This window comes from Eschrichtius robustus, chromosome 1, assembly GCF_028021215.1.
Source record: "Eschrichtius robustus isolate mEscRob2 chromosome 1, mEscRob2.pri, whole genome shotgun sequence".
Classification (NCBI taxonomy): Eukaryota; Metazoa; Chordata; class Mammalia; order Artiodactyla; family Eschrichtiidae; genus Eschrichtius; species Eschrichtius robustus.
Genome location: NC_090824.1, coordinates 162,282,735 through 162,310,296, shown reverse-complemented (window position 1 = coordinate 162,310,296; position 27,562 = coordinate 162,282,735). Strand labels below are relative to the sequence as shown.

Genomic DNA, 27,562 nt, shown 5'->3' with positions numbered 1-27,562 from the left:
TACAACACTAGTAACTAAACTTCAGACTTTATTTGGGTTTCTCCAGTTTTCCCATTAACATCCTCTTTCTGTTCCAGGATACAATCCTGGGTACCACATCACAGTGATTTGTCATGTCTCTTCAGGCTTCCCTGGTCTATGACAGTTTCTTGAACTTTCCTAGTTTTTCATGTACCCTGTGTGAACTTTGTAATCAGGAAAAGAAAGGCACGACGATGAAGAAGATGAAGATGAAGATGATGATGATGATTTATGTCTGGGAATGCCTTCGTTTTTATCTCGGTGGGAGGCAAATGATCGGCTTTTTCTTTCTCTGTTCACCGGAACAGAAGAGGAAAGGCAGTGCTGCCCGGTATCTATGGGATCCACAGAGGCTGGGCGCCTTAATCCCTGCCCTCTGCCCTCTCGGTCCCTGCTCCCGCCACCGTCACCGCCACCCCAGCGCGGGGGCCCTTCGGCGGAGGGCGAGCCGCGGGCCGCGGGTCCCCTCGCCGGTTGGGCGAGCGCGCGGGCGGCACCCGGATCAGCTGTTCCGCAACCGGACGCGGCCGCCCCGCCCCTGCCCAAGTCTTAAAAGCCTCTCCCGCCTCCGAGCGTCCGAACTGCCTGCTGCCCGTCCCGGCCAGGCGCCCCCTGCAGCATGGCCTGGAACACCAATCTCCGCTGGCGGCTGCCGGTCATCTGCCTGCTCCTGCAGGTGGCCCTGGTGGTCCTCTTCGGCGTGTTCGTGCGCTACGACCTGGATGCCGACCCCCACTGGATCGAGAAGAAGATGTCCGGGAACGTTTCCAGCGACTTGGACAACGAATTCTACTATCGCTACCCGAGTAAGTCCCACCACCTTGCAGGCCCACCTGCGGCATATCCGAGCTGTCTCCACCGGGCTGAGGGCCCTGCCTGGCCTCACCTCCGCAGCCTCCTGCTCAGGAACGTCGGGCAGGCGGGAGCCGGAGGAGGAAATGCTGCCCACAGCCCCCTGGCCCGCCCCTCTTAGGCTCCCCACCAGGGGGACTTCCCAGTGTCTGAAGATCAAGCTTGGCAAGTGGCCCGATGTGCACAAATTCCTTTCACCCCCTGAAAGCTCACCGGGGAGAGCTCACTCCTTCCAGGTGCCGCCAGAGACCTCCAACCTCCCTGTCAGAGAGCCGTTCTTGATGTCTTCCAAAGACCTGAGTCTCATCTTGGTCACCAGCCAGTGGGTGACCCTGGTTCCCTTGTCCAGCTGTGCCCATGCTCTCCACGTTAAGGGGGTACTTCCAATGTCGAGGGCTGCAGGGGTGGCTCATTGGCCTACCAGCCCTGCTGCTGGGAGAGGTGTGGGGGACCACGGCACCTACCATCTTTTGGCTTGGAGAGGGAGAAAGAGCACCCCTGAATTCTCTCGCATCTGTGGTGCTGTGGTTAAGAGCATGGCCTTGGAATCACCAGACCTCACCTCTATCATGGCTCTGCCATTAACCAGGTGGGTGGCCTTAGGCAAATGTCATCAATGCAGAAACTCAATTTCCTCATCTGTCCAGTGAGGATAATAATAGATCCTACCTCCCAGGAGTGGGTTGAGACCTTGCACATAAAGTTCTGGCGTGGTTCTGGACATGGAATCCTCGCTTCGTAATGGAACAATTACTAGAAGAGCACTAAACACAAAGGCCCTAGGATTCAGGAGTTAGAAGAACTGGCCCAAGGTCACTCGGGTCGGCCCAACTTCCAGACTCCCAGCCCAGGACTCTTTTCATGCCCTTGTGCTTTCTAGTTTTCCACACCATCTACCAGAAGCCAAAGACAATCTTTCTAACTGTTGGTGCTCACATAGTCATGGACTGTTGGTTTTGGAACAGTCACCTATACAAACTGGTCTTCCCTCCATGGCTGTACACCCTCAGTAATGGGATTCTACCCATTGTACTCAGATCCAGTTAAATAAGTACACACATTCAGGATGGCAGCCTGCATGAAAAGAAGTAGAGGTGGAGGAGGCTGTAGGCCCCGTGGGAGCCAGCCACATTAAGTGCCTCCCAAAAAGCCAGCAAAATCACAGGCTTCGTTAACAGAAATATGGTGCCTAAAAGAAGGGAGGTGAGAGAAGAGGGTGCCCAGCGTTGGTGACACCACAGCCTCTACTGGGCTCCACTCAGGGCCATGTTTTAAGAGATCTTGACAGCTGTAGCCTTGGAATTTAGACTCCAAATCCACCGTTCACATTGCCCACTTTTATGCTTCTTGGTGGGGGACTGACCCAGCAAATGGTGAGGCAGGCAAGCTTGAGCCCCTCCTTTGCCTGTTTCACTGCTTCCCTCCAGCTCTTGCTTCTCTGTTGGCCACAGAGCCAGCCCCTTGGTAAAGCATCAGGGTCAAGGCCTCCCATGGACGTTTATAGGTCCTCCATGTGTCTGCGCAGTGGAAGGTCTCAAGACCCTCTAATAGGAGCTACAGAACCACGCCAGTAGGGGGTACAATCCTCACATCTCCCCAACTCCTATCCCCACTCTCTCCACACCCACCCACTTCCTTGCATGCTCTACCTTTATTCACTCAGTGATCGCTTATCTATAGGGTGGCCGTATAATTTATCAACCAAATGACACTTTGGAGAGTGAAGAGGTAGGAAATTTGTGCTAGTAGTAATTTGCCAGGACACAGGCATAAACCATGACTGTCTCAGCAAACCAGGGCTTATGGCCACTCTGGTCAGAGAGGTACACCCCGACACCCCAGGCCTCAGTGAGGGGGTCAAGTGCTCTGTGCAGAAGAGATCTGTGACAGCTTCCTGGAGAGCAGTGGGATGGTGAGGAGGGGAAAGCAGGGCAGTTAAGGGGTCCATGGAAAGGGCATGCGGGGATGTGGGCTGAGTGGCTCAAGTTTGTGAAAAGACTGGGAGGGAGGTCGCTAAGCGGGATGAGATAGCCCCAGCCATCAATGAGGGCCTTGAGTTTCTCCTGCCATGGCCTCTGTGAGGGCCGGGGCGCTCTTTGTCATCTGAGCAGGAAGTGATAGAGAGGAGAGGAGTATAGGGAGAGAATCTCGGCCTCAGGATTCCTTGGCAAGGGCAGGAAGTAGTGGCAGCAACTCAAACGGAATATGCAGTCTCTCCATACGTCATCACCACCACTGGATGAGGAAGGCAATGTTATGACTCCCATTTTACAGGTGAGGAGACTAAGGCCAGAGAGGGGAAGTATCTTGCAAAAGTCACTCAACTAGGAAACTAGTGAGCCAGAGTAGGAGCTCCGGGGACCTGAGCCCACCCTCCTGGACTGCTCTCCTTCGCCTAGTCTCACCTTTCCCGTCTCTTCCTGCCCCACTTGCTCACAGTGGCCGGTGGCCATGGTTAGGAGTTGGAGCCCAGGTGGTGCCCCATGCCTGGATTCCTGGGCCTCAAGGCAATTCCCAGGGGCAGGGAGTGAGGGCAGCCCTTGTGGTACTTTCAGGATTCTTGGCTCCAGGCTGTCAGCACCTGTGTGGGCCTCATTCCTGCCCAAGGGATTAGTGGAGTCCACTGGGCATCTCGGTTTCCAGAGGAGTACCGCTCCAGCTGGCTCAGGCTGGGGCCCGGGAGTGCCTGAGGACAACTCCCCAAATGTGGGCCCCTGGCGGCAGGCACAGAACCAGCTGAGGACCTGCCCTGGCAGTGGCCTCAAAGGCCCTGCTGCAGGCACCGGCTGCTGAACACGAACTTTCTCCTGGGCTGGTGCTCTGGGGCCTGAGGGTCTCCAGGCAGTGTCTGGGGGAGGTTGGCCTGAGGAGGAGCCATCAGAGCCTCGGCTCTTGAAGCCTCCTGGGAGAACTAAGGAAGAAGGGAGATCACCCAAGGTAGAGGATGCCACAGTTTCAAACCTGAAGGACTGTTTCATGAAACCGAGGCAACAAGGCTTGACCTGTGCTCCTGGGAACCTGAACCTCAGATTCAACTCCATTTAATAAAAGACCAATGTTCCCACAAGCAGAGGGCAGTGTAACCTGGTGGTTGACTTTGGAATTAAACAGATCTGGGTCCATCACTAAATGGAGTAAGCCACCTCCTTAACCATGCTGAGCCTCAATATGCTCATCTGTGAAGTGGGAATGTTATTTAATGCATAGGCTCTCCTGGAAGATTGAAGATGACGGGTGGCTGGGAGGGTACGTCTCATGGCATGAAACCAGAGGACAGTAAATGGGTATCGAGCTTACTCAGAAGGGAGTGAGTGCTCTGTTGCTGAAGGTGTTTAAGTGCAGGCTCAGCATCCCTTTAGAGATGTGGCCGAGGAGTGTCTCTTCGAATATTAGTTTGAACAATTATAGCATTTAAATTCCTTTGTGCTCTCCCCACTTACAAGTGCTTTTTGCATGCTCTGTCAGGCAGGGAGTGTATTTGTTTCTGTTTTATGGTGCCAGTGATGGAGGTTAGAGACTTGCCCAGCTGGTGAGTGGCACAGGCAGGGGCGAGGCCAAGCCCTCCCACTGCACAGCCAACCAGCTTCCCCCAGTCTCTGCCGCATTGCTACTCCCCGACCACCTCCCCAGGAGATTTTGCAGTGATGGGGTGGTTCTGTGGTTGGCTCTGAGGCGTGGGAGAGGTGGGCACAGAGCCTTGGGGAATTGAGGGACTGGCCAGTAGGCTTCAAAGGCAACAGGTTAGGCTGGGCTGGCCTACAGAGCATGGGAAGGGCTGGTACCCAGGCTGCTGCAGGGCACCACTCCTTCTGTGCTGAGGCAACAGAGGAGGGAGAGCTGCCATAGCCTGTCAGCATGGGAAGCTTTGTCCTCAGGCTTCAGAGATTTTTGAGATTTGGCCAGCTTCAGACCAGCTTCATTAGGGACCCATCCTGGGAGGGAAGAGTGAGCAAGGAAGCGGGTGCAGAACAGCTGTGTACTGGTGCCCCCCTGTGGCAGCTCTCAGAGCTGGACGCCAGGTGCCAGGCTCGCCCTATCAGGGACCTCCCAGTGGAGAGCAGGTTCTGGGCTGGGCTGCTTGAGTCACTCCAGGCTGGGGAAGGAGGGGGAAGAGGGGAGGTGTCTTATCAACTTACACTGTCCTCCAGCAAGTCGCCAACCCAATGCAAAGCACCTGGTCAGTCTTGAAAGAGAAAAAGAGAAGTATTACAGTAGCTAATATGACTGCACAACGGCTAAAGGGCCAGGCCTATGCCCAGGGCTTTGGTTGGATGACCAATTAAATGTGCACCACATACCTCTGAGCTCTGTTACTATCCCCCATTTTACAGAAAAAGAAACTGCAGATCAGAGAGGTATGTCCCTGCTGAAGTTCATGCACTCGGACCTTCACACTATTATTTTTCTTTTTTAAGATTTTTTTTTTTTTTGATGTGGACCATTTTAAAAGTCTTTGTTGAATTTGTTACAATATTGCTTCCATTTTATGTTTTGGTTTTTTGGCCACAAGGCATGTGGGATCTTAGCTCCCCAACCAGGGATCGAACCCACACCCCCTGCCTTGGAAGGCGAAGTCTTAACCACTGGACCGCCAGGGAAGTCCCCAGACCATTATTATTAAAAGCATTTTCAGTAGCACCAAACTTTATGAAATGTAAGTTAATAAAGTGGTACTTCTAATGAGGACTTTGGGAGATATAGAGAGATGAGCAAGAGAACGAATAGGGAAGGTGCCCAAGGAGAGAGAAGCTGGCATCTGTGTGCCTGAGGTGGGGGGAGGAGAAAGAGACACCTGCAGAGAGGGTCAGAGAGAGAGGTCAGGACAGCCAGGGAGTCACAGAGAAGGACAGAGAACTGGCCAGGTGGGGCAGTTAGGGAGAAGCCCTGGGAAGCTGAGGCCTGTCTTCTCCGGCTCCACAGGGAGAACGAAGGCAGTCCTGAAACTGCACATCACCCCCCAGGAAGGCCGCCTCCAGTGCTCTTCAGCCCTGCCCCTGCCCGCATGCTTCCTCTGCCACCAAACAGCTGACACCCCGCTCCTTGAATGGCCCCCACCTTCTGTGATGCTACCTTTTTCCAGGGGTTCCCCCCACCTCCTTGCCAGCAGCTTCCCTGTCTGGTCTGCTGGCTTCAAGGCAAGCTAGCAGATCCTCGGCTTCTGGCTCCCGCTCACCATTCCCACGTTCCAGCTGCCAGCTCTGTCTGCAGGTCTGCCTGATCTCAGACCCCAGCTCCAAGCCCCATGGCCAGGATCCATTCCTCCCACACTACCCTGCCCGACACTCACCGCCAGCCGCCACCCCCGGGGTCATCTCAAACTCCCACAACCAGCACTAGTCCCAGCACCTCCCTCCCACCCCGGCAACCTCCTCCTCCTTCCCTGTGTTTACCCACAGCTCTGCCCTCCTGCCACGTCCCCTCCCTGCTTTTGTAATTGTGGTCTGAACATGTCTTCTCCCTCTCTTTCCAGTCTGTCACCCATCAGTTCTTCCCAAGAGTAACCATAACACCGTGTATGGTGCTTCACATACATTAGCTCAGCTTCCTCCACAACAGTTAGAAACGTGATAAACCATGAAACATGATAATACATGACATCAGCTGCACACATTGTGAACCTAAGCTGAGCTGCTGTTTGTTTGTGTAGGTCTGCGCAAGAAGCGCAAAGCTCAGAGCACCATACTGGGGTGACACCCACAGCTCTCCTGCATCAAATGCTATGCCCTCAACCCTTACCCAGCAATGTGCCGGGGCCTCGTCTCTCAGCCTCGTCCAGGTGGCTGCTAGCCAAGGGGTCTGTGGCTGTGGTCTGGGCCTCAGGGAAGCTTGAAGGGGAGACAGATGAGGGCAAATGGGGGCTGGCAAGCATAAGCATTGCCAAGCTGCCGTGGGCACCAGGGCCTATCCGCCCAGTGGGTAGGAGACTTTGGACGGTAGAAGGCCTGCAGCCTCCCCTGATGGTGAAATCCCACCTGGACCCTAGGCTGGCATATCTGGGTGCTGCTGAGATCATGACAGTAACCATTCATTCATTCATTCATTCATTCCTGGATATTTATGGGGCATCTACCTGGGCACTCTCATAGACAATGGAGAATACCAGAGTGAACAAAACAGGCTTGGCCTTGCCTTCTTGGAGCTTTATAGTCTGGTGGGCTAGACAAACAAACCTAACTACAAATTGTAATAAGAACTAGAAAAGAAAGAAGAGGGTGCTGTGAAGGAAAGAACCAAGTTTAAACTCAGGGGTCAGGAAGGCCTCTGTGATGAGGTGACATTTTGCCAAGATCTGCAGGAAGAGAAGTTGCTGGCCATTCTGTGAGAGCAGCATCCGAGGTGGAGGGACCACCACGGGCAAAGACCGGAGTGGGACCGAGCACAAGGGAGGCCAGTGACGCCGGGGCACAGGAGGGAGGGGAGGACTGAGGAAAGGAAGAAGGAGGAGGCAGGTGGGTGGGCCAGGTCTGGTGGGCCCTGCAGTTCACTTTTATTCAAAAAATGTTTTAATTTGGAAATCATTCCAAATTTACAAAAAGTGCTAAGACAAAAATAGTACAAAGAACACTGTATACTCCTTAACTCCGATTAAGCTATCTGCTCTTCTCTCTCTCTCTCTCTCTCTCTTTTCCCACATAAACACAAGCACATACACACACTTACTTTTTCCCTGAACTATTTGAGACTCAGTTATACACATCATGGTCTTGTAGCCTTAATTACTCCACAATGCTTCCTAAGAATAGAGGTATTCTCTTCCATAACCACAGTAATCAATTTCATAAATTTACATTGCACAGTACTTTAATATACTGTCCCTATATAATTTTGTCAGTTGGCGCAGTAACAACCTTTGTAGCACTCCCCTGCACCCGCACCCACCCCCCACCCCAGCCAAGTCCAGGATCCAGTCTAGTGTTAGGTGTTGAATTTATTTGACCTGTCTCTTTAGCCTCTTTTTTTTTTTTTTTAACATCTTTATTGGAGTATAATTGCTTTACAATGTTGTGTTAGTTTCTGCTGTATAACAAAGTGAATCAGCTATATGTATACATATATCCCCATATCCCCTCCCTCTTGCGTCTCCCTCCCACTCTCCCTATCCCACCGCTCTAGGTGGTCTCAAAACCCCGAGCTGATCTCCCTGTACTATGCAGCTGCTTCCCACTAGCTAGCTATTTTACATTTGGTAGTGTATATATGGCAATGCTACTCTCTCACTTCGTCCCAGCTTACCCTTCCCTCTCCCTCTTTAGCCTCTTTAATCTGGACCATTCCTGTGCAGGTAAAGCCCCTAGCACAGGGTCTGTCCCATAATAGATGTTCAAAATGGGCAGCCTTTCGTTACCTTTTACGATATTGATTTTTTTCAGGAATACAGCCTCACCCCTTTCTAATAGCATGTTCCTCATTTTTTGTCTGATGTTTCCTCATGGGTAGATTGGGATTATGCATTCTCAGCCAGAGCACCGCATAGTTGATGTGTCCTTTTCAGAGTATCTTCCTGAAGGTGCACATTGTCCATCTGTCCCTCACTGGTGATGTTCATTTTGATCACCCAGTCAAGATGTTGCCCAATTTCTCTGCCGTATAATTGCTGGGTGCTTTCCCCACTCCCTTGCAACTCATAAGCAGTCTATAGGGAGACTCTTTTAAGACAAGGCAAATGTCCAGCTCTTCATAAAAATTTGTCCCTGGATTTCAGCATCCACTGATGGAATCTTTGCTGTGAAAATTATGATTTTCCAACTTCAGCGCTCATTCCACATTTAACTGTCAGGCTGTCAGCATTCTGTTGTAAGCAAGAGCCCTCCCTGCTATCTCATTTATTTATTTACCTATTCTGAGTTCCTATTTTTTTATGGTTTTAATTTGTTATGGTAACCTAATTATTTCGGTGCTCAAATTGTCCCAGAATTGGCCAGTGAGAGCCCTTCCCTCTGGCCCCTGTGTCCTGTGACACCTGTGGTAGTTCCTTTTAGTGCCTTATACTTTCGTAGCTGTCTTTGCTTCTGAAAGCTCTTTGCCTTCTGTTATTTCCTGGGAATCTAGAACCATGCAATGTTAGCCCTAGGAGGACACTTGAGATCATTCTAATCCATCCCTTTAGTTTTATCATTGAGAAAAGTGAGGCTCTGAGAGGGGAAGTGGCTTGTCTTTTCTTCCTTTCTCCCTTCCTTTCTTTCTCCCTTTCTTTCTTTCTCCCTTCCTTTATTCCTTCCTTCCTTCCTTCCATCCTTCCTTTCTTTCTTTTTTGCCGCACTATGCGGGATCTTAGTTCCCTGACCAGGGATCGAACCCATGCCCCCTGCAGTGGAAGCGCAGAGTCTTAACCACTGGACTGCCAGGGGAGTCCTGGAAGTAGCTTGTCGAGGCCACACTGTGAATTGGTAGAAGGGTTGGGTCAGAACTGAGAATTAGACTATACCTAAGTAGCAATAAATAATAATCAAGTAGCAATAAATAATGACATGCCCATTTGGAGCATCTATTATAGGATAGACACTGTGCTAGGTACTTTACGTACACGTCTGCATTTAATCTCTGCAACATCTGTGAGTAAGCATTGCAGAAGGTGCTGAGAACCAAGTATGTTAAGTGACTTTCCAGAGACATCTAATTCAGGTCTCAGTGATGCTGGAAGGTGTGCTTGCTGGGAGTGGGGGTGGGATGTGGCGATGTTTCTGGGGGTGATCAACCAATGTGCATGGCCAGTCAAGGGACTCCTAGGCTAGATGAGACTAACTTCTCCATAGTAAAAGAATGGAGTTGAGGAGGCAAGGCCCTAGACCCTGGGTGTAATCCACAGCCTGGCCCCAGTTTCAAATGCCTAGCTGCCCACGCCCACCCTTGGTGAGAGTGGTGAGGGGGAGCTGTCATCTTCTGAGGCAGCGCTCAGGCATTTCTTGGCCTTAAAGCCCAGTGGTCTAAGTGCTCTAAAGTGGGGGGCCCACCTCCGTTCCCCCAGCCCAGTCCACTCCAGAAGGTCTTCTTTTTTTTTAATTGAAGTATAGTCGATTTACAATGTTATGTTAGTTTCTGGTGTACAGCAAAGTGATTCAGTCATACATATATATAAATATATTTTTTCTTTTTTTTTAATAAATTTTTTAAAATTAATTAATTAATTTACTTATGGCTGCGTTGGGTCTTTGTTGCTGCGCTCAGGCTTTCTCTAGTTGTGTAGAGCAGGGGCTACTCTTCGTTGCGGTGTGCGGGCTTCTCATTGTGGGGGTGCAGAGCATGGGCTCTAGGCACTGCAGGCTTCAGTAGTTGCACCACGTGGGCTCAATAGTTGTGGCTCACAGGCTCAGTACTTGTGGCTCACAGGCTTAGTTGCCACAAGCATGTGGGATCTTCCTGGATCAGGGACTGAACCCATGTCCCCTGCATTAGGCAGGCGGATTCTTAACCACTGCACCACCAGAGAAGTCCATTCTTTTTCATATTCTTTTCTTTATGGTTTATTACAGGCTATTGAATATAGTTCCCTTTTCTATACAGTAGGACCTTGTTTATCTGTTTTATACATAGTAGTTTGTATCTTATGACTTGATGGGGGTAGTAGTGGCTCCTCTACTTGCGGTAGAGCCATTCATTACCGTGCCTAGCCTCAGGATCCAGATGCGGGCATGGCGGGACCCGGCTTGGGGGGCGGCCCGGCCCGGCCAGTGGCAGGGAAGACACAGGCTCTGTGTCGGGCGGAGCTGGCCCAGACCCAGGGCTATGGCGGGTCTTCGCCAGGCCGCCAAGACCCTCGGCTGCGCTTTCCCCGCAGGCTTCCAGGACGTGCACGTGATGATCTTCGTGGGCTTCGGCTTCCTCATGACTTTCCTGCAGCGCTACGGCTACAGCGCCGTGGGCTTCAACTTCCTGCTGGCGGCCTTCGGCATCCAGTGGGCGCTGCTCATGCAGGGCTGGTTCCACTCCTTTGACGGACGCTACATTCTCTTGGGCGTGGAGAAGTAAGCGCGGCGCGGGCGGGGGGGTGCGGGTGGGGCGGGCACGGTGGGCGGGGCCCCGGGTGAGGGGAGGGTCCAGGGGCGGAGCCCGGGGCTTGGGGCTGTGAGCTGGGTCCTCACCGTCGAACCAGGGTACCCGGGCCCTACGACATACACCACACTCACTCACTCACTCACTTCCTGATCAGCGAGTCCCCAGGGTGGGAGTTCTAATGGTGTCCAAGTGCTGTTGGAGGGTTTCCCTCCTCCTATGACGCAGGCTTCAGGGACACAAGGCCAGGCTTCTTCTCTCCAGGGGCCAGAGCCAGACCCTTCCCTTTGACACATCAAACATCAGAATTGCCCTGAGAGACCTCAGCCCATGGAACCCATGGAGGGGGCGGTGTTGCGGGTGGCAGAGGAGGGGAAGGAGTGTGGGGCTGCCTGAACCAGCCTCCTAAGGTTCACTGTGGACGGAATGGAGTGCTTCTCCCTGCCTTGCCTTCTCCCTGACTAGCCCGTATCCCCACCCACGGAACAGGCATAGGAAAGAGCTGTGAGGCAGGTGTGGAGACCTAGGACTGAAGCCCCTCCCTGCCTCAGCCTCCAGAGGGCACTTTATCCCCACCTCTTCTCACCTCTATCCTCATCACTTTTCTCTGTGATAATCTCTTGGTCTGGTGAATACCACCCCCCCCTCCCATCAGGTAACTCAGCCCCTCCCTCTGTCTGAGGAGACCTTCTAGGAGCCTCAGTGTGTCCCTCCCCCCAACACCACCACCAGGTTATACAATAAATTTGCCAACTTGCCAAAAACCAAGTTGCCAAGCAGTCACCACACTGAATGACTCATTTTTCAAACTCTCTAGGCCATGGCAACTTATGAAACCTATAGCAATTTGTGTTGCATGGGACAAAATCAGAAAACCAAGTCCACAGAAAGGGTTTAGAGGCAAATTGGTATAAACCACGTTTAAAGTGCAAATCCCTGCTGTCATATATAGGGCACCAACCAGGTACCATAAGCCAGGTGCCTGAAATATTAAACATATGCCAAATATTTGCAAAATATTAATTCACTTAAGCCAGTTAGTGACTCCATGAGTTAAGAGAAACAGGAAAAATAGTCGACTAGATAGAAAATGTTTTGGAACCAAGAAGTCAGTCTTTTTGTATATAAAATCCGTGACATGCATATCACTCTACTGTTTAAGATACACAAGAAATTCTCATTCCCAAAGCCATAGACCCAAAGTATAAAAATATCTGTAATATATTTAATTGGCCACCACAGCAAAATAGCTATGGCTAAATGCAAAACAAAAGTATACAGCTTTTTAAAATGTTCAAAGGGAATTATTGTAAACTTTTGTGAGTTAAGGTTTTTGAACCAGTTATTTAACAAGTTAGTCACTTGACAACTTGAGTTTTGGCAAATTGGTTTTCAGGGAAATGATTTTCACCAGCTGAGCCAGAGCTGATCTCTGGTGCCCAGGGCTGAGATGAGCATGTCGCCCCCAGACCTGACGTGTGGACCCTTCTCCTGGCTTCTGTCCTGTCCCTGCTGCAGAGTCCTCCAGATCCTACCTGTCACTCCAGGGTAGTTCCCCTCTGCAGGCCCTGCCCGAGAGGTGAAATCCAGATCGCCGTCTCCCGGGAGCTGATGGCCCAGGTGTGGGCTTTTGTACTCTCCCTCTCACTCCTTCCTAGTGGTCACCTCTGTCAGATGGTCTTCTGGCTGCAGTTATGGGAATTGGGGCAAATAACTCGGCCTCTCTAAGCCTCCATTTCCCATCATTGGTTCGGGTGTGGTACAGGAGGGCCTGAGCAGTACTGAGCAGGCATTTAAGTGCCTGGCACTTAGCAACTGTCATCCTTCATGGAGCCAGGCCCTGGGGACTCAGCAGTGAACAAGGCTCATAGTGAAGCATACATTCCAGTGAACATCCTTTGTCTGGGGAGGGACCCTGAGGGAACAGTGCCCTGCCCCCACTCCATGCACTGACCCTACAATCAGCTGGCTTCTTACTTCTCACCTCCTGATTCACACACACACACACACACACACACACACACCTGAACGTGGGGGAGGGGCACTCCCCTGGATGTGACTGCCTTAAGGAAGTAGTAGCCCCTGCTGTCCTTACACGAACCCCAATTAACAACGCTTGTGACTCGGAGAGCCACGCTGAGAGTCTGCCTTGGAATCCAGGACAGCGATGCTGCTGGCAGGGCCCACGGAGGCCTGGGTTAGGCAAAGCGGACACACGGATGGAAACAGGGTCTCCTCTGACCACATGATGTCCGCCTCTGCTGGCTGGCTGGGCTTTCAGGGTCCAGACTTAAGGAGCGCCTATGTGTCCCTCTGCCTCCATTCTCTCTGTTGGCCTTTCTGCCCCCTCCCTCCACCCAGCCTCCAGCTCCCTACTGCCTGCAGGAAGGCCCCTCTCTCTTCCCTGGACACATATCCTCTCCCAAGTAAGGTGAGGAGGAGGTCACGATAACTCAAACCCAAGCAAGGCCCTGGTAGCCAGCAGGAGAGGTGTGTGCAGAGTGAGAGATAAGGATTTGGAGGCAGAGACCACATCTGGTTAGAGGAATCAGGGAAGGCTTCCTGAAGAGGAGGCAGGTGAGAAGAGGTTCTGGAAGGGCAGGTAGAAGATGGAGGGCAGGACAAGGCCCCAAATATGGGTCACATTCAACAACAGCAGCCAGACCACTTGGGTGCTTTAAGTGCAAGCTGCCTGCAAGGAGGGGTGGTGGCCTGAGATGGGGCCGCAAAGGAAGGGTGTGGCATCTAGTATGTGCCACTGCTGTGCTGGATACTTCACATGCTATTTCTTTCAATTCTTAGAGTAGCTCTAAGATGCTATGTGCCCATTACCACAGATGATGAAACTGAGGCTCAGAAAGTTTAGACCACAAGCCCAAACCCACAAGTGACGAAAGTCTAGGTTCAACCCCAGGGCTTGGAGTGCCACTTCTTGCTGTGGCCTCAGCCCCTCCCCTGACCTGTCTCCCCACAGCCTCATCAATGCGGACTTCTGCGTGGGCTCTGTCTGTGTCGCCTTTGGGGCAGTTCTGGGCAAAGTCAGCCCTGTCCAGCTCCTCATCATGACTCTCTTCCAAGTGACCCTCTTCTCAGTGAATGAGTTCATTCTCCTCAGCCTGCTAGAGGTGAGCAGCGCTCAGAACAGGGATGGGGGTGGAAGGGACACTTGGGGGAGGGGCAGGAGTGGGACAGAGAAAGAGAGGGCTAGGGGGACAGAGAAAGAGAGGGCTGGGGAGACATGACAACTGGATTCAATTCAAGCTTGGCAAGTCACTTAACCTTCTGAATCTCAGTTTCCTCATCTGTAAAGCAGGAGTAATGACATTTATTGGGCAGGAATGATAGTCTACCTGGTACATCAGTCCACCAGCTAGGCAGAGCAGTGGTTCCTCACATGTTGATTTTCTCTCTTCTTTCTCTTTCCTGTATATCAGATGGAAAGAATGGGATGTTCCTGCACATCCTCTTCCACACACATATTCCCAGATTGCTCTGCCAAGAAAAAGACGCAGTATGTTGAAGGGGCACATCAGTAAGAAAAGTTCTCAGGGGAGTGGCCAAGGTGGATATGTATAGCTTCACAGGTTGCACAACTCCAGAGGTGCCATTCACATGGACTTCTGTGGCAGGAATGGTGCCCCCTGGGGTTGACCAATTCACTGGCCCAGGTAAGGGGCACCTTAGGCTGCTGACTCTTGCTCAGACACCTCTTTGGTATATTTGCAGGTATAGGGATTATTCAGGGACCCCATCCATTTCTTAGCCCCCAGCTCCTCTATATTTGGACTCTGCCTGAAAACCCCCAGGATTTTTTGGGTTTTTTTGTTTTTTGTTTTTTAATACAAAAGTTTATTTCTCAGAAGCAGGGAGATCAGGGCTTGTATAGTGGTTCCTCAGTATCATCTGGGATCCAGGACCCTAATCTTTTTTGTTCCACTATTGTGAGCACATGATTTTCATTCTTTTTCTTTTCTTTTTTTTTCGGCCGTGCTGTGCACACAGGATTTTAGTTCCCCAACCAGGGATCGAACCCGCGCCCCCTGCAGTGGAAGCACGGAGTCTTAACTGCTGGGCCACCAGGGAAGTTCCACTCCCAGGGTTTTTGTTTTCAGGCCACCCTACATTCAATCATTCATTTTGTCATTTTTTTTTCAGCCACCAGACTAGTCCAAGCCACCATATCCCTTCCTCTTGACTCATCTCCCTGTCTTCATCCTTTTTTTTTTGTTTTTTTTCTTGGCCGCGCCAGGCGGCATGTGGGACCTTAGTTCCCCTACCAGGGATTGAATGAACCCGCGCCCCCTGCAGTGGAAGTGCAGAGTTTTAACCACTGGACGGCCAGGGAAGTAAGTCCCTCCCTGTCTTCATCCTTGCCCCACCCACCACCTCAGGCTAATCTCCACCAGCAGCCATGGTGACCTGTTAATAATGCATATAAGACCATTCCCCAGATTAAAACCCTGGTTTTTAAAATTTCACTTCAAATCAAATCCAAACTTGTTATAAGGCCCTACACGTTCTGGTCCCAGCCTTTTCTCCAAGCTTATCATCTACTCTCTCCTCATCTTTCTGTGCTCTGGCCATACCCTGCTGTCTGCTCTTCAAACACACCAAGCTTGGTCCCACCTCAGGGCCTTTGTACTTGCTGTTCCCTTTACCTGGAATGCTCATCCCCCCCAGTCCTTTTCTTGTGGTCTAAACTGGAATCTCACCTATTCAGAGAGGCCCTCCCAGATTCTCCTACCCAGTGTTGCCCTCTACCTTACCTCTTCCCAGTCACTCTCTCTCATTGCCTTAATTTATCTTCTTCATAGCATGTATCCTTACCTGATAAGCATGGGAAACCTTATCTTATCTGGACCGTCTCTATTCCTGGCACCTGGCCCAATGCCTAATAAGTTCTCAAGAAATATTTGTCAAGGGAATGAATTTTGGAGTCTAACTGCATGTCAGGCAATGCTCCAGGCACTGGGATACAGAGGTGAGCAGGACTCTTGTTTTGATCCCAAGGAGCTCACAGTCTAGTGAGGGGGCCAGGAAGCAAATAGACAGTGACCGTACAGTGAGACAAGGATTGAGCTCCAGGGCTAGGTGGCCTGGAGGGAGGGGAGGAAGACCTGAACCAGCACATGGCAGGTCAGGGAGGCTTCCTGGAGGAAGAGATATCAAAGCTAGAAGTCAAGTAGGAGATAACCAGGCAAAGGAATGAGCAAGGGCATTTGAGGCAAAGGAAACGGGGTAGGGAGAGGAACATCGATCTTCAGACTTTCAGAGGCTGTGTTAAAGAGCCTCAACTTTATTTTTTTGTTTGTTTTTGCCTGCACCATGCGGCATGTGGGATCTTAGTTCCCTGACCAGGGATCGAACCCGAGTCCCCTGCATTGGAAGCGCAGAGTCTTAACCACTGGACCACCAGGGAAGTCCCAAAGAGTCTCCACTTTATCATGAGGGCAGTCGGGAGCTATGGAAGGTTTCAGGCAGGAGAGTGGCATGGTCAGACACATGTAATGGAAAAGTCACTTTGGCTGTGGTGAAGAGAACAGTTGGAGGCAAAGGGTCCAGTTAAGAGGCTGTTTTAGTCACCCTGGTGTGAGATAATGGGACTGGGACTGGGTTAGTACAAAGAGAAGAAAGTGGATGATACAAGAGTTATAAAGAAGGTGAACAAATAGGCCTTGGAGACTGGTTGGGGTGGGTAGAGAGAAAGAAGTTAGGCTAGGTGAGGGGGTACACAGTGGGGTCAACAGATGAGATCTGAAATTGACTGAGAAGTAGTATCTTGGGTGTGAATTTAGAGGCAGAGAAGGCTCCTTTGGCCCTCAAAACCCCTCCCTGATCTGCTGCAGAAACTCTTTCAATGCATGACAGTCTTTTGGCCTCTCTTTGAGCCAAGTTTAAACACAATAATGACTGCTGACAGCTAAAGAGCACTTGCCCTTGCCTGGGCCCTGCTCTGAATGCTTCACATGGGTTATCTCATTTAATTCTCGTCTCTGAGATAGACACAATTATTACCCGCATGTTACAGATGAGAAGACTGAGACTCAGAGAGGGTAAGGGGCTCCCCCAAGGTCACATAGCTAGTAGAGGCACCCACCAGGCTGGGAGTCAGGAAACTCAGCTCTGTCAACTATTCAACAGCTAGCTCTGTGACCTTGGACACAAGGTTGGGTTTCCCATCTAAAGCAAAGAAGCGAGTCTGTGATTCTGATTGGGATTTCCTGAGTGGGGAGGAAGAGGAAGATGAAGAGAGGGGAGGTTGGGGGCAGGGAGGAAGACTAAATCAGTCAATCATCCACCCCTGTGGAGTGCCACATGTTTGCCAAGTGCTTTACGCAAGTTGTCTAGTTACACCCTCAAGACAGCCGTGCTAAGTCCCTGCGACATGCCCCACTTTGTAAAGGACGAACTTGAGACTTAAGGTCCAGAGGTGCAGTGGGCTGAGTCGGGTAGGGCAGGAGGCCCAGGAATGGACAGATGGGGAGGGCACCAAATCTGCCTGCTCTGACTCTGGGGGACAGGGGAGAGGAGAGGGGATGGGGCGGACGGTGGGAGGTTGGCTGGGAGGTTGGAGGGCAAGGAGCATGATAGGATGCAGGGGAGATGGGTAATGGCAGTCCGGATGGGGTGGTGTTGGGCCAGGAGTGGTGTGTAGGAGGAAATGTGGAGAGGGGAGACCCTAGAGGGCAGCGGAGAGGTCCCAGGAATTAAGATAAGCTGGAAACTAGTGGGTGACAGACTAGATAGGGCGCTGCCCTGGGTCCTAGTTTGGCTTTACCTCTTCCAGCTGCGTGACTGAGCAAGTCCCTCTCCAGGCCTGGGTTCCCCGTCTGGCCATAAACCTCATCTGTTGGGTGAGGATGCCCTGGCATTTTGCTGACAGGCTTACAGCCTGAGTTCATGGGTTCCCCCCTCTTTATTTTTTTATTGAAGTGTAGTTGTACAGGGGATCCCCACTTTCTCCCCTTCCCAGTTGATGGGTCTATAAGGGGCCCTGGGCTCCCTCCTGTAGCCTGTGGAGTCAAAAGACAGCTGAACTTCTGTCTGTGGGTAGGGGGAGGTGGGAGAGTGCTCCGAGGAGGGAGAGAGAGGAGGTGTCAGAGTCTTACAGGCCCCTTGTACCCCAGGTGAAGGATGCAGGGGGCTCCATGACCATCCACACATTCGGCGCCTACTTTGGGCTCACAGTGACCTGGATCCTCTACCGACCCAACCTATATCAGAGCAAGGACAGGCAAAGTTCTGTGTACCACTCGGACCTCTTTGCCATGATCGGTGAGAGCTTCCATAATGATTGAGGGCCACCACGATGACCGAGGGCTGCCATGTTGGGTGAGGACCACTGTGACGGGTGGGGAGCACCATGATGGGTGCAGGTCACCATGAGGAATCCAGGCTGCCATGTTCACACCTGATCCCCATGTGGTCTGTCAGGTGGCTGCCAGTTCCCTTTGGAGGAAGAGCAGAGAGAGGTTGCCTACAGATACTTCCAGGATCCCAGATACTTGTCCCTTTCCCCCATGGGGCTGGAAGAAGTTGGTCAGTCATCCTGTGTGTTCCCTAGGATGTCCCAGGGCAGACACAGTGGTAACCAGGAACGGTTCACTCCGTCCCTGGGCTAGGCAAGGTGCACATTCCTATTTCCTGTGTCCATTCATTCCAGAGAATACATATCAGCCACCCTCTCTGGTCTCTTAAAACCCAGCCCTGCCTTCAAGGAGCTCCTCACAGTGTAGTGGAGAGATGGCCATGCCCCCAGATAATCTCCCTACAGTAGAGAAAAAGATTCTCCCTCAAGGTGCTGTGGAAGCCGGGTGGGAGGCATTTCGCCCAGTTATGGGGTCAAGGTAGACTCTCTGGAGCAGAGTGGAGGGCTCAGTGGGAGTTAGGTAGTAAGTAAGGCAGGGAGGGCCTTCTAAGAAGATCCCAGCATGAATAAAGCTGCCGGGGTGGGAAATAGCTGGGGCGTGTGAGTCATTTGACATCTCTGTAGCTAAAGGACAGGATGTCTGCCTGAGCTCCGTTGGGCCCATCTAACACCTCTTCTCCCGGGCCCACCGGCCCTGTCTGGTCTGGTCAGGCACCCTCTTCCTGTGGATGTACTGGCCCAGCTTCAACTCAGCTGTGTCCAATCACGGAGACGCCCAGCACCGAGCTGCCATCAACACCTACTGCTCCTTGGCAGCCTGTGTGCTCACTGCGGTGGCGCTGTCCAGCATCCTGCATAAGAAGGGCAAGCTGGATATGGTGAGTGGGGGCCGGGGGTGGGGGGGGAGCAGTGGGGAGCCTTGGGGGGAGCTGCGGCCACGACTGCCTGTGCCCAGTGGGCACTGATCACCATGCCCTGCCGACAACGCTGTGAAGCAGGCAGCATAAGGATTATCGCACCCATCTTGCAGATGAAGAAACGGAGGCTCTGGGAGAAATGATTTGTCCAGATGACATAGCTGGCTTTAGGCAGAGCCCAGAACCACAATCTTGGAGGTTCTATTATGCCTGCTGCTCTGCATGAGCTGGCTCCTCTCGTTCTCCCCCCCCCCGCAGCCTGGGTGCTGACAGCTCTTCTGGACTGAGCACCTCCCCTCTGCCAACTTCTGATCCTCCAGACACTGGCCCTCAGCCTTCCTAGCACTGCTTTCACCTGCCCTATCCCACCCACTCAAAGGGGGAATCCCTTCGATGCACTTGGGAGGTTTGTGGGAATGTGGTGTTGCCCAGTGTCCTTCATGTCACGCCACTGGGACATGTGTTTCTGTCATTAGCGGGAGGGGCCAAACCCCATGGGTGTTGGTAGATTTTTCTGTAAAAAGACGACCACCTCTCTATTTGCTATTCTGACACTAGCTTCTAGACATGGGCACATGTGTGTTGAGACACTGCCAGGAGTGCCCGTTATTCCGGGACACAGCCTCGAGCCCCTGGATGCACTGGCCGATCATTGCACAGAGAGGTGGGGACTCAGGCAGCAGGGGGAAGAGAATCAGACACGCTGACGTGGGCACATGCAGGGAGGGACATGGAATAGGGTCAAGGTCAGGGGCTCTGGCTCCATGAAGACCTGGATCAAGACACCTTTCTGCCCCTTGCTAGCTGTGTGGTCTTCAGCAAGTCCATTAACCTCCCTGTGCCTCAATTTCCTCATCTGCAAATGTCAAAAGATAACTGTACTTACCTCCTGGGCTTGTCGTGGAGAGGAAACAACATCCCCGCAAGCCAGCGACACAGTCCATGGCACAGATAGGCGCTCAGAGAGTCAGCCGGTGCTGATGTAGGCTCGCAGAGTCTGACATGGGTGCGTGTGAATGAATACGCCCCAGAGGTGCCTGACATTGGCACACGAGCACGTAGAGAACATCAGACATGCAAACCTGGGCACACAGGGATGTGTGGCAGCCAGATACAAAGGGAACATGCAGATGTGCTGATGGAACTCATTGGCATGGACACAAGAACACTGATTTGTGCACACGGAAAAAGCCCAGAGCGCTGGTGTGGGTGGCACATGTGCAGAGAACACAGGGGTGGCTGTCCGAAGCCTGGGCCCAGGCTGGAGCCCTCCGCAGTCTCCTGGCTTGCTGAGATGCACTCTGAGCCATCCCTGGCTCCCAGGTCGCACGCACGCATAGGAGGTCAACTTGGGCTCTGGGTCAGCTCCTCCAGGACGCTTCTGTGGGAGGGCACTGAGTTCCTGCCTGCTCTGCCTGCCCTGCTCAGGTGCACATCCAGAACGCCACGCTCGCGGGAGGGGTGGCCGTGGGCACCGCCGCCGAGATGATGCTCATGCCTTACGGCTCCCTCATCGTCGGCTTCATCTGCGGCATCATCTCCACCCTGGGTTTTGTGTACCTGACGGTGAGGGCCCCAGGCCAGGGGCTGGGGGCTGGAGAATGCTCGGGTCTCTGTGTTCCTGACAGTGGGGGGCGGTCCCTAGGGAGGGGGTGACGGGCTGGGGAATCCGGGGTCTCTCTGTATTTGGAGCCTCCAGAATCCTGGCCTCCCCGCATCGTGCCACAGCCCCCTGCCTGAGCAGCACCTATCTCCCCTTTCCAGCCATTCCTGGAGTCCCGGCTGCGGATCCAGGACACATGTGGCATTCACAACCTGCATGGCATTCCCGGCATCATAGGCGGCATTGTGGGTGCTGTGACGGCAGCCTCCGCCAACACTGAGCTGTATGGGCAGGAAGGGTAAGAATGGAGGAGGTAGAGGGAGGTTGAGCTCCCTCCTTCCTTCTCCATTCCTCCTTCCTACTGTTCCTCTCGGGTCCAAGACTGTGTCTCTATCCCCTTTCTTGCCCAGTCTGGACCACTATTTCATGGGCCTTCTCTCCTCAACCTCTGTCCTTCCATAAGAATCTTAGAGACCATCTGATCTTTCCAGTGCCCCCATTTTGCAGATGGGAAGGCTGAGGCCCAGGGGTTATTGAGCCTTGGTGTCCACTCGTGTGTGGGGTGGCAGCAGGCGGTGACTTGGCCTCTCCGTGGGGCCCTGACCTGCCCCGTTTCCACCCCAGGCTTGCCTTTGCCTTTGGAAGTTCCACACCGAGCTGGAACGCAAGCACACAGGGCAAGTTCCAGGCTGCTGGTCTCTTTGTGTCGCTGGCCATGGCCCTGGTGGGCGGCATCATCGTAGGTGAGTGGGGCTGGCTGGGCCAGAGAAGGTGGTGGAGCCTGTGGTTGGGGGACCTAAGAGTGCATGCCAGAGGTCAGCTGGGGCTCCCAGAAACCCTTTGTCTCTGCACTTATAGCGGTGAGACTGAGGGGATTTTTCCAGTCAAGGGAAAGGGCTGGGTAGGTAGAGAAGTTATCCCTGACCTCCAACTTCCTTTAGGGGTCATTTTGAAATTGCCATTCTGGGGACAAGCCGCTGATGAGAACTGCTTTGAGGATGCAATCTACTGGGAGGTGAGTTTTACTGACTTGTCCCCCCACACAAGGGTGGCTGCATTCCCCTCTCCCTGGACCACATCAGCTGGGCTGGGGCCTGGGAAGCAGGAAGCTGAGGGTTGGGGGACAGAGCCTGTGTCATTCCTGCTCCTTTATCCAGGAGGCTGTGTCTCCTGGGGGTTGAAGGCTTCATTCTAGAGCATTCTAGAGTAATTCCCAAAGCATAGTCCCCCGTGCTCCCCAGAGCAGCAGCACCACCTGGGAACTCGTGGGAAATATAAATTCTCAAGTCCCACCCAGAGCTCCTGATTTCACAACTCAAGAGGTGGGGCCCAGCACTCTGTTTACAAGCCCTCCATGTGATTCTGATGAAAAACTCATCTGTGAACCACTGCCCAAGACCAGTGGGTTTGGGTCCTTACATGCACATTGGAATCACCTGGAGAGCTTTAAAAGCTTTCCAAGCTCAGGTCTCAGCCTCCAGAGACTTGGAATTAATTGGTCTTGTGAAGGGCCTGGGCATTAGAATTTTTCAGTATTTAAAACCTCCCGGGTGAATCTAATATACAGCCTGGGTTCAGAATCACAGTGCAGTGCTTAGCTTCTGTATCCATAAGAAACACCTGGAGACCTTGTAAAAACTCAGTTTCCCAGACGCTAGCCCAGAAATTCCATTTCAGTAGGGCCTGGGACTCTGCATGGGAACAAGCTCCCAGGTGGTCTTGTACTAACACTTCTTCCAGCACCCAGAGAAGTGTCAGTACAAAAATCCAACTTGAGAAACATTGTTCTAGAAGCTAAAAGTAGTAGAATGTCACAGAACTCAGTTTCTTCAAAAACATGCCACAGTTTGGGCTTTCTGTGACTTCAGGATGGCCTTCCTCCCCACGAATCATTATTAGAGGTATTTACCTGCATTAGGTGATGGAGGATGACACGGAGGGCCCTTCTTGCCTCCTGCACTTCCCCCTCCTGACAAGGGCAAGGACCTAGCCTGTGTCTGTGGTCCCTGAGACAAGGGTCTGCCCATCATTGTCCTTCATTTGGCTTTGTATTATTTTATTACTGAAGTATGGTTGAATTACAATATTATATTAGTTTCAGGTGTACAGCATAGTGATTCAATATTCTGATAGATTATACTCTATTTAAAGTTATTATAAAATAATAGCTATATTTCCCTGTGCTGTATACTATATCCTTGTAGCTTATTTTATACATGGTGGTTTGTACCTCTTAATCCCCTACCCCATCTGGCCCCTCCTCCCTTCCCTCTCCCCACTGATAACCACTAGTTTGTTCTCTATATCTGTGAGTCTGTTTCTGTTCTGTTATATTCATTCGTTCATTTTATTTTTTAGATTCCACATATAAGTGATAATGTACAGTATTTGTCTTTCTCTGATTTATTTCACTAAGCATAACACCCTCCAGGTCCATCTATGTTGTTACAAATAGCAGAATTTCATTCTTTTTTATGGCTGAGTAATATTCCATTCTCTATATATACCACATCTTCTTTATCTGCTTATCTGTTGTTGAACACTTAGGTTGCTTCCATATCTTGGCTATTGTAAATAATGCTGCTATGCACATTGGGGTGCATGTATCTTTTCAAATTAGTGTTTCCATTTTCTTCAGATATATATCCAGGAGTGGAATTGCTGGATCATATAGCAATTCTACTTTTAGTTTTTTGAGGAACTTCCATACTGTTCTCCATAGTGGCTGCACCAATTTTCATTCCCACCAACAGTGTCCAAGGGTTCCCTTTTCTCACATCCTCACCAACATTTGTTATTTGTAGACTTTTTGATGATAGCCATTCTGACAGGTGTGAGGTGATAGCTCATTGTGGTTTTGATTTGCATCTCTTATGATTAGTTGGCTCTGTATTCTTAAAATCATACCAGAAGTTTTCAGGGTAATCCAATTTTATGTACATAACTAATAAGCCTTTTAAATTCACTCTCTTTAAATTATTTTTTAAATAATAACATGAATAGAAGCTCATTAAAGAAAACCTGGAAATAGAGAAAAATAGAAAGAAATCCCATCACCCTCATTCTAGCACTATTAATAGTCTTGATATAGTTCCTTCCAGCCCTTTTTTTAAAATCGGCATTGATTTTTCATACATAGCTGAGATGATATTATACTTGATTTGTTATCCTGCTCTTTTTCTTTATCTCTCTATCGTAAGAAGTGTTTTGTGTTATTACATTCTGAATAAACTTTATTTTTTTAGCAGTGTAATTATTTTCATTCTATATTTGAAGTCAGAACTTAAACTGTTTCAGACACCACACAGATTTAATGCTGATGAAATAAACTAAAAAACATTATCAATTCCCAAATGTAGAAGTTCTCTCTTGTTTTTTTTTTTTTCTTTTCTTTTCTTGGTTTTTTTTTTTTTTTTTGCCATGGCACAGCTTGTGGGATCCTAGTTTCCCAACCAGGGATTGAACTGGGGCAGCCGCAGCAGTGGAAGCTCCAAGTCCTAACCACTGGACCACCAGGGAATTCCCTCTTGGTTCTGTTTTGATCTTTATAATTTATTCTAAGTTCACACCTTCTCCGTGCTATATACTCTTCAGCAGTGCTCAGTTTCAAGTAATATAATTCCGTGTCGATGGAAGTAAGCCACCATCAAGCCATTCCCATGGCCCCTGGCCTCTGGGTAGTCTACCTGGGAGATAAGGTGGCTTCCCAGAGGACAGAAGTGAGACAGATATTCCCCAGGACAACAGATGAGGGAGTCTTTAGGATCAAATCTGAGCCTTGAGGCCAAGGTTGGGCTGATCTGCCCCACCCCTACTGCACCTACCAATCCACTTCTGGCTTCCCCTGCATCTCCCCCTACCTGACTTTTGGACCTGCCTGCGGTTCAGGGAGCTTGCCATGCTGCCTCTCACCTGGCACACTACTACTACCTAGCACCCTGGACAGTGGCTAAGTGAACCAGGAGCAGGATACCTGTGTGAAAGACTGCCCTGCTTTGCGGCATGCAAACTGCACGGTGATCACAAGGTGGCGCCCGCCACACATCATTTGCTGCTCCTCACTTGCCCAGGCTGTTCTAGTTCCACCAGGTACACCTGCCCGGCCTGGGGCAGGGCACTCGGAGCTGCCTCCTCTCTCTGCAGATGCCCAAGGACCAGAAGAGTACTGTCTTCCGTTCTGAGGACCCCGCCCTCAAGGCCTCAGAACCTTAAACTCCCAGGGCAAGTGAGAAGCAGGTGAGTATGGGCTTGGCTTGTCAGTGGGGACCCAACTCCGGGAATCAGATGCCACCAGCAAAGGGGCAAAAAGAAAGCATCAGGAAATGAGGATGTGAGCTCCCACACCCCCCTACCCACCCACCCACAGCGGATGGAAGGCATAGATGGAAGGTGACCGTATATATATATATATATATATATATATATATGTGCATACTTGGCTTTGCTGCTTACTGGCTGAGTGATTTTGAGGATCTCTTCACCCCAGAGACTGAGCCTCACTTTCCTCATTTATAAAAGTGGAGATGACAGGTCTGGCTCTATTCAGTAGATCAACTCAGGCGAGACCCTTCCTTCCTTATCTCTCTCTGCTTCCTTTTTTTCCATCAACTAACATTTCCTTGCTCCCTCTGTGGAATGCACCAAGCCCTTCCTCATGCCTTTTGCATCTGACCCTTCAGAGATCTCTACAGACAGGTGCAGTTACTTCCCTCTTTTTAATAGATGAGGAAATTAAGGCTCAGAGAGGTTCAGGATCTTCAAAGCCACACAGCGCAAGTGGAGGAACTGGGGTCTCTCCAGGTCACTATCATTGCTCTTATCGTAGTTATCTGACCTCTTCGAAGACCAGAGTTTGGAAAGAGCTGTGTCTGGGACACAGGCTGAGTGATGTGGCAGGAGAGGATGCTGGGGTTTAAGGAAAGAGAAAAGAGAGGCTGTCACCAGTTGCTTCTAATGCTGCCCATCTCGTTCAGAAAAGGAAAAGGTGCCCGAGGGGCTATTGCAGAACATGACAGTGGCCCGCTGCTGTTGGCTCTCTCCCTGCAGGCTCCACAGACTGTTCCAGCGTTCCCCAAGGAGCCAGTGCTGATCAAGCTGGGAACAAAAGAGCAAGGCAAGCGGCACTCCACCTGCTGGCCTGGTCCAGGGTGCCTCCATATCTCCCTCCACCTTCATCCCAGGGGACCTGCCTGAGAATGGAGGAGGAGCTATAGACAAAGTGGGCATCCAAGCCAGGTTCTGGCTGCAGGAAGCCTGCCACCAGGGGTCTTGGTGGCCACATCCTGAGAAAAGCAGGCAGGAGTGGGGCTGGGGGCTGGAGGTGGACCCGAGGCCTCCTAGGAGACAACGTAGCTGCCAACCACCGACTGCTGGGCTCTTCCACTCCCTTCCTGCCCCTCAGCCAGTATCTCCCATGCCCCCTGAATCCTCCAGACCTCTCTGTGCCATGCAGATGGTAGCCTCCGTGAATAAAACGTTCTTGGTGTTCTTTGTAGAATGGGTATTAATGCTCCAACAGGGCCAGTTTGAGGGAGAAAAAGACCCAAGAAACCTCCTGCCTCAGTCCTGACCTCCCACCCCAAGCTGCCACTCACACTGCAAGGAAAATCATCCCAGGCTGAAGAGGAAGAATTCAGGGTGCTGGAGTCTGCCCAGCCTGGAGCCCGCCCACCCCCCCTCCCCCAGCAGGGCTCAGCTTTTGGACTGGGATCTTTCCCCAGGGCCCCTCCTTACTTCACATCAGCCACCCCAGAAACGCCCATTTTGTGAAACTACCATGCCCACTGTGCCCTCCATGTGACCCGGCTCCCTTTCAAGGGCACTCAGGCAGGTGAGAGAGTAGGGAGATAGGGCTTTTGTGGCCAATCCCCCTCCCCCAACCCTTCCCGCCTTCCTCCCTGCCATGCCAGTCCTGCTTTCCCTCCATATTAGGAGAATGTTGCAGTAATTCAGATCTTCCATCACTTATCAAGGCCTGCCACCACACAGGGTTCCTGCCCTCAGGGGGCTCACAGTGTAGCTGGGGGATTAAACTGACATCCAGAATCCACCCTGAACTCTGGCAGGCATTCAGTGCCCAGGTGGCTTACCAGAGTGGGCCACCTGTGCAGGGTTTTGGAGGCTGAATAGGAGTTTACCAGAAGGATGGCAAAGGGACAGCATGCGCAGAGACCCAGGGATGGGAATCAGCATGGCAAGGTTTGGTATGGCTAAAAAGGAGGTGAGGCAAAAGTGTGCCAGCTGGAGAATAAGAAGCAGAATCCAGATCCTTTGTGGAGCAAAGACTCCAGGAAGAAGGGGTGAGGGGAGAGGGAGGAGAAGGTCACTCCTGCCTCCAAATCCGCCCTCCCCGTCCCCCTCGCAATTCACACGTACATACACACTCAGGCCTTCATTCCCCTTGCCAGAGGAGCGGGGAGGAGGCGGAGGGGAGGAGGAGCTGAAATGCAACCTATTCATGTTCCCGCGATGTAACACCCCTCATTTTCCATGCTGGGTAAAGACAAAAAACCCTTTACAACCTGTTTCTGGAACTTGTCAGCAGCTGCCAAGAGGAGCGTGTTAATTAAACGTCGGCAAAGATGGAAGCCGGAGGCCCCGGCTCTAATTGGACAGTTTGCTTCACCGGATTGAAAAACATTGTGACAAAGAAGGAGGTGCGCGGCGGCTCGGCAGGGGTGCGGCGTGGCGGGGAGGGGAGCGGCGGCTTTGATTTCAGCGGATCCTCACCCCAGCCTCCCTCCCGCTGCAGAGCTGGCCCAGCCTAGCCCAGCCTGGCACGCCCACGGAGAGCCTGGGAGGGGCGGCGGC

The 27,562-nt window shown here is 51.6% G+C and overlaps 1 protein-coding gene across 1 annotated transcript; it reads left to right on the top strand.

Annotated features, from left to right (window-relative positions):
- The first annotated feature begins 618 nt into the window (after window positions 1-618).
- Window positions 619-26,249, top strand: RHCG (Rh family C glycoprotein). The gene is made up of 11 exons (XM_068537693.1): window positions 619-827; window positions 10,649-10,835; window positions 13,838-13,988; window positions 17,991-18,138; window positions 18,944-19,110; window positions 20,578-20,715; window positions 20,914-21,050; window positions 21,377-21,495; window positions 21,694-21,767; window positions 24,896-24,988; window positions 25,799-26,249. Exons 1-10 carry the CDS (start codon window positions 641-643, stop codon window positions 24,962-24,964), a joined length of 1,377 nt encoding a protein of 458 aa, XP_068393794.1. The 5' UTR covers window positions 619-640; the 3' UTR covers window positions 24,965-24,988; window positions 25,799-26,249.
- Window positions 26,250-27,562: the final 1,313 nt, after the last annotated feature.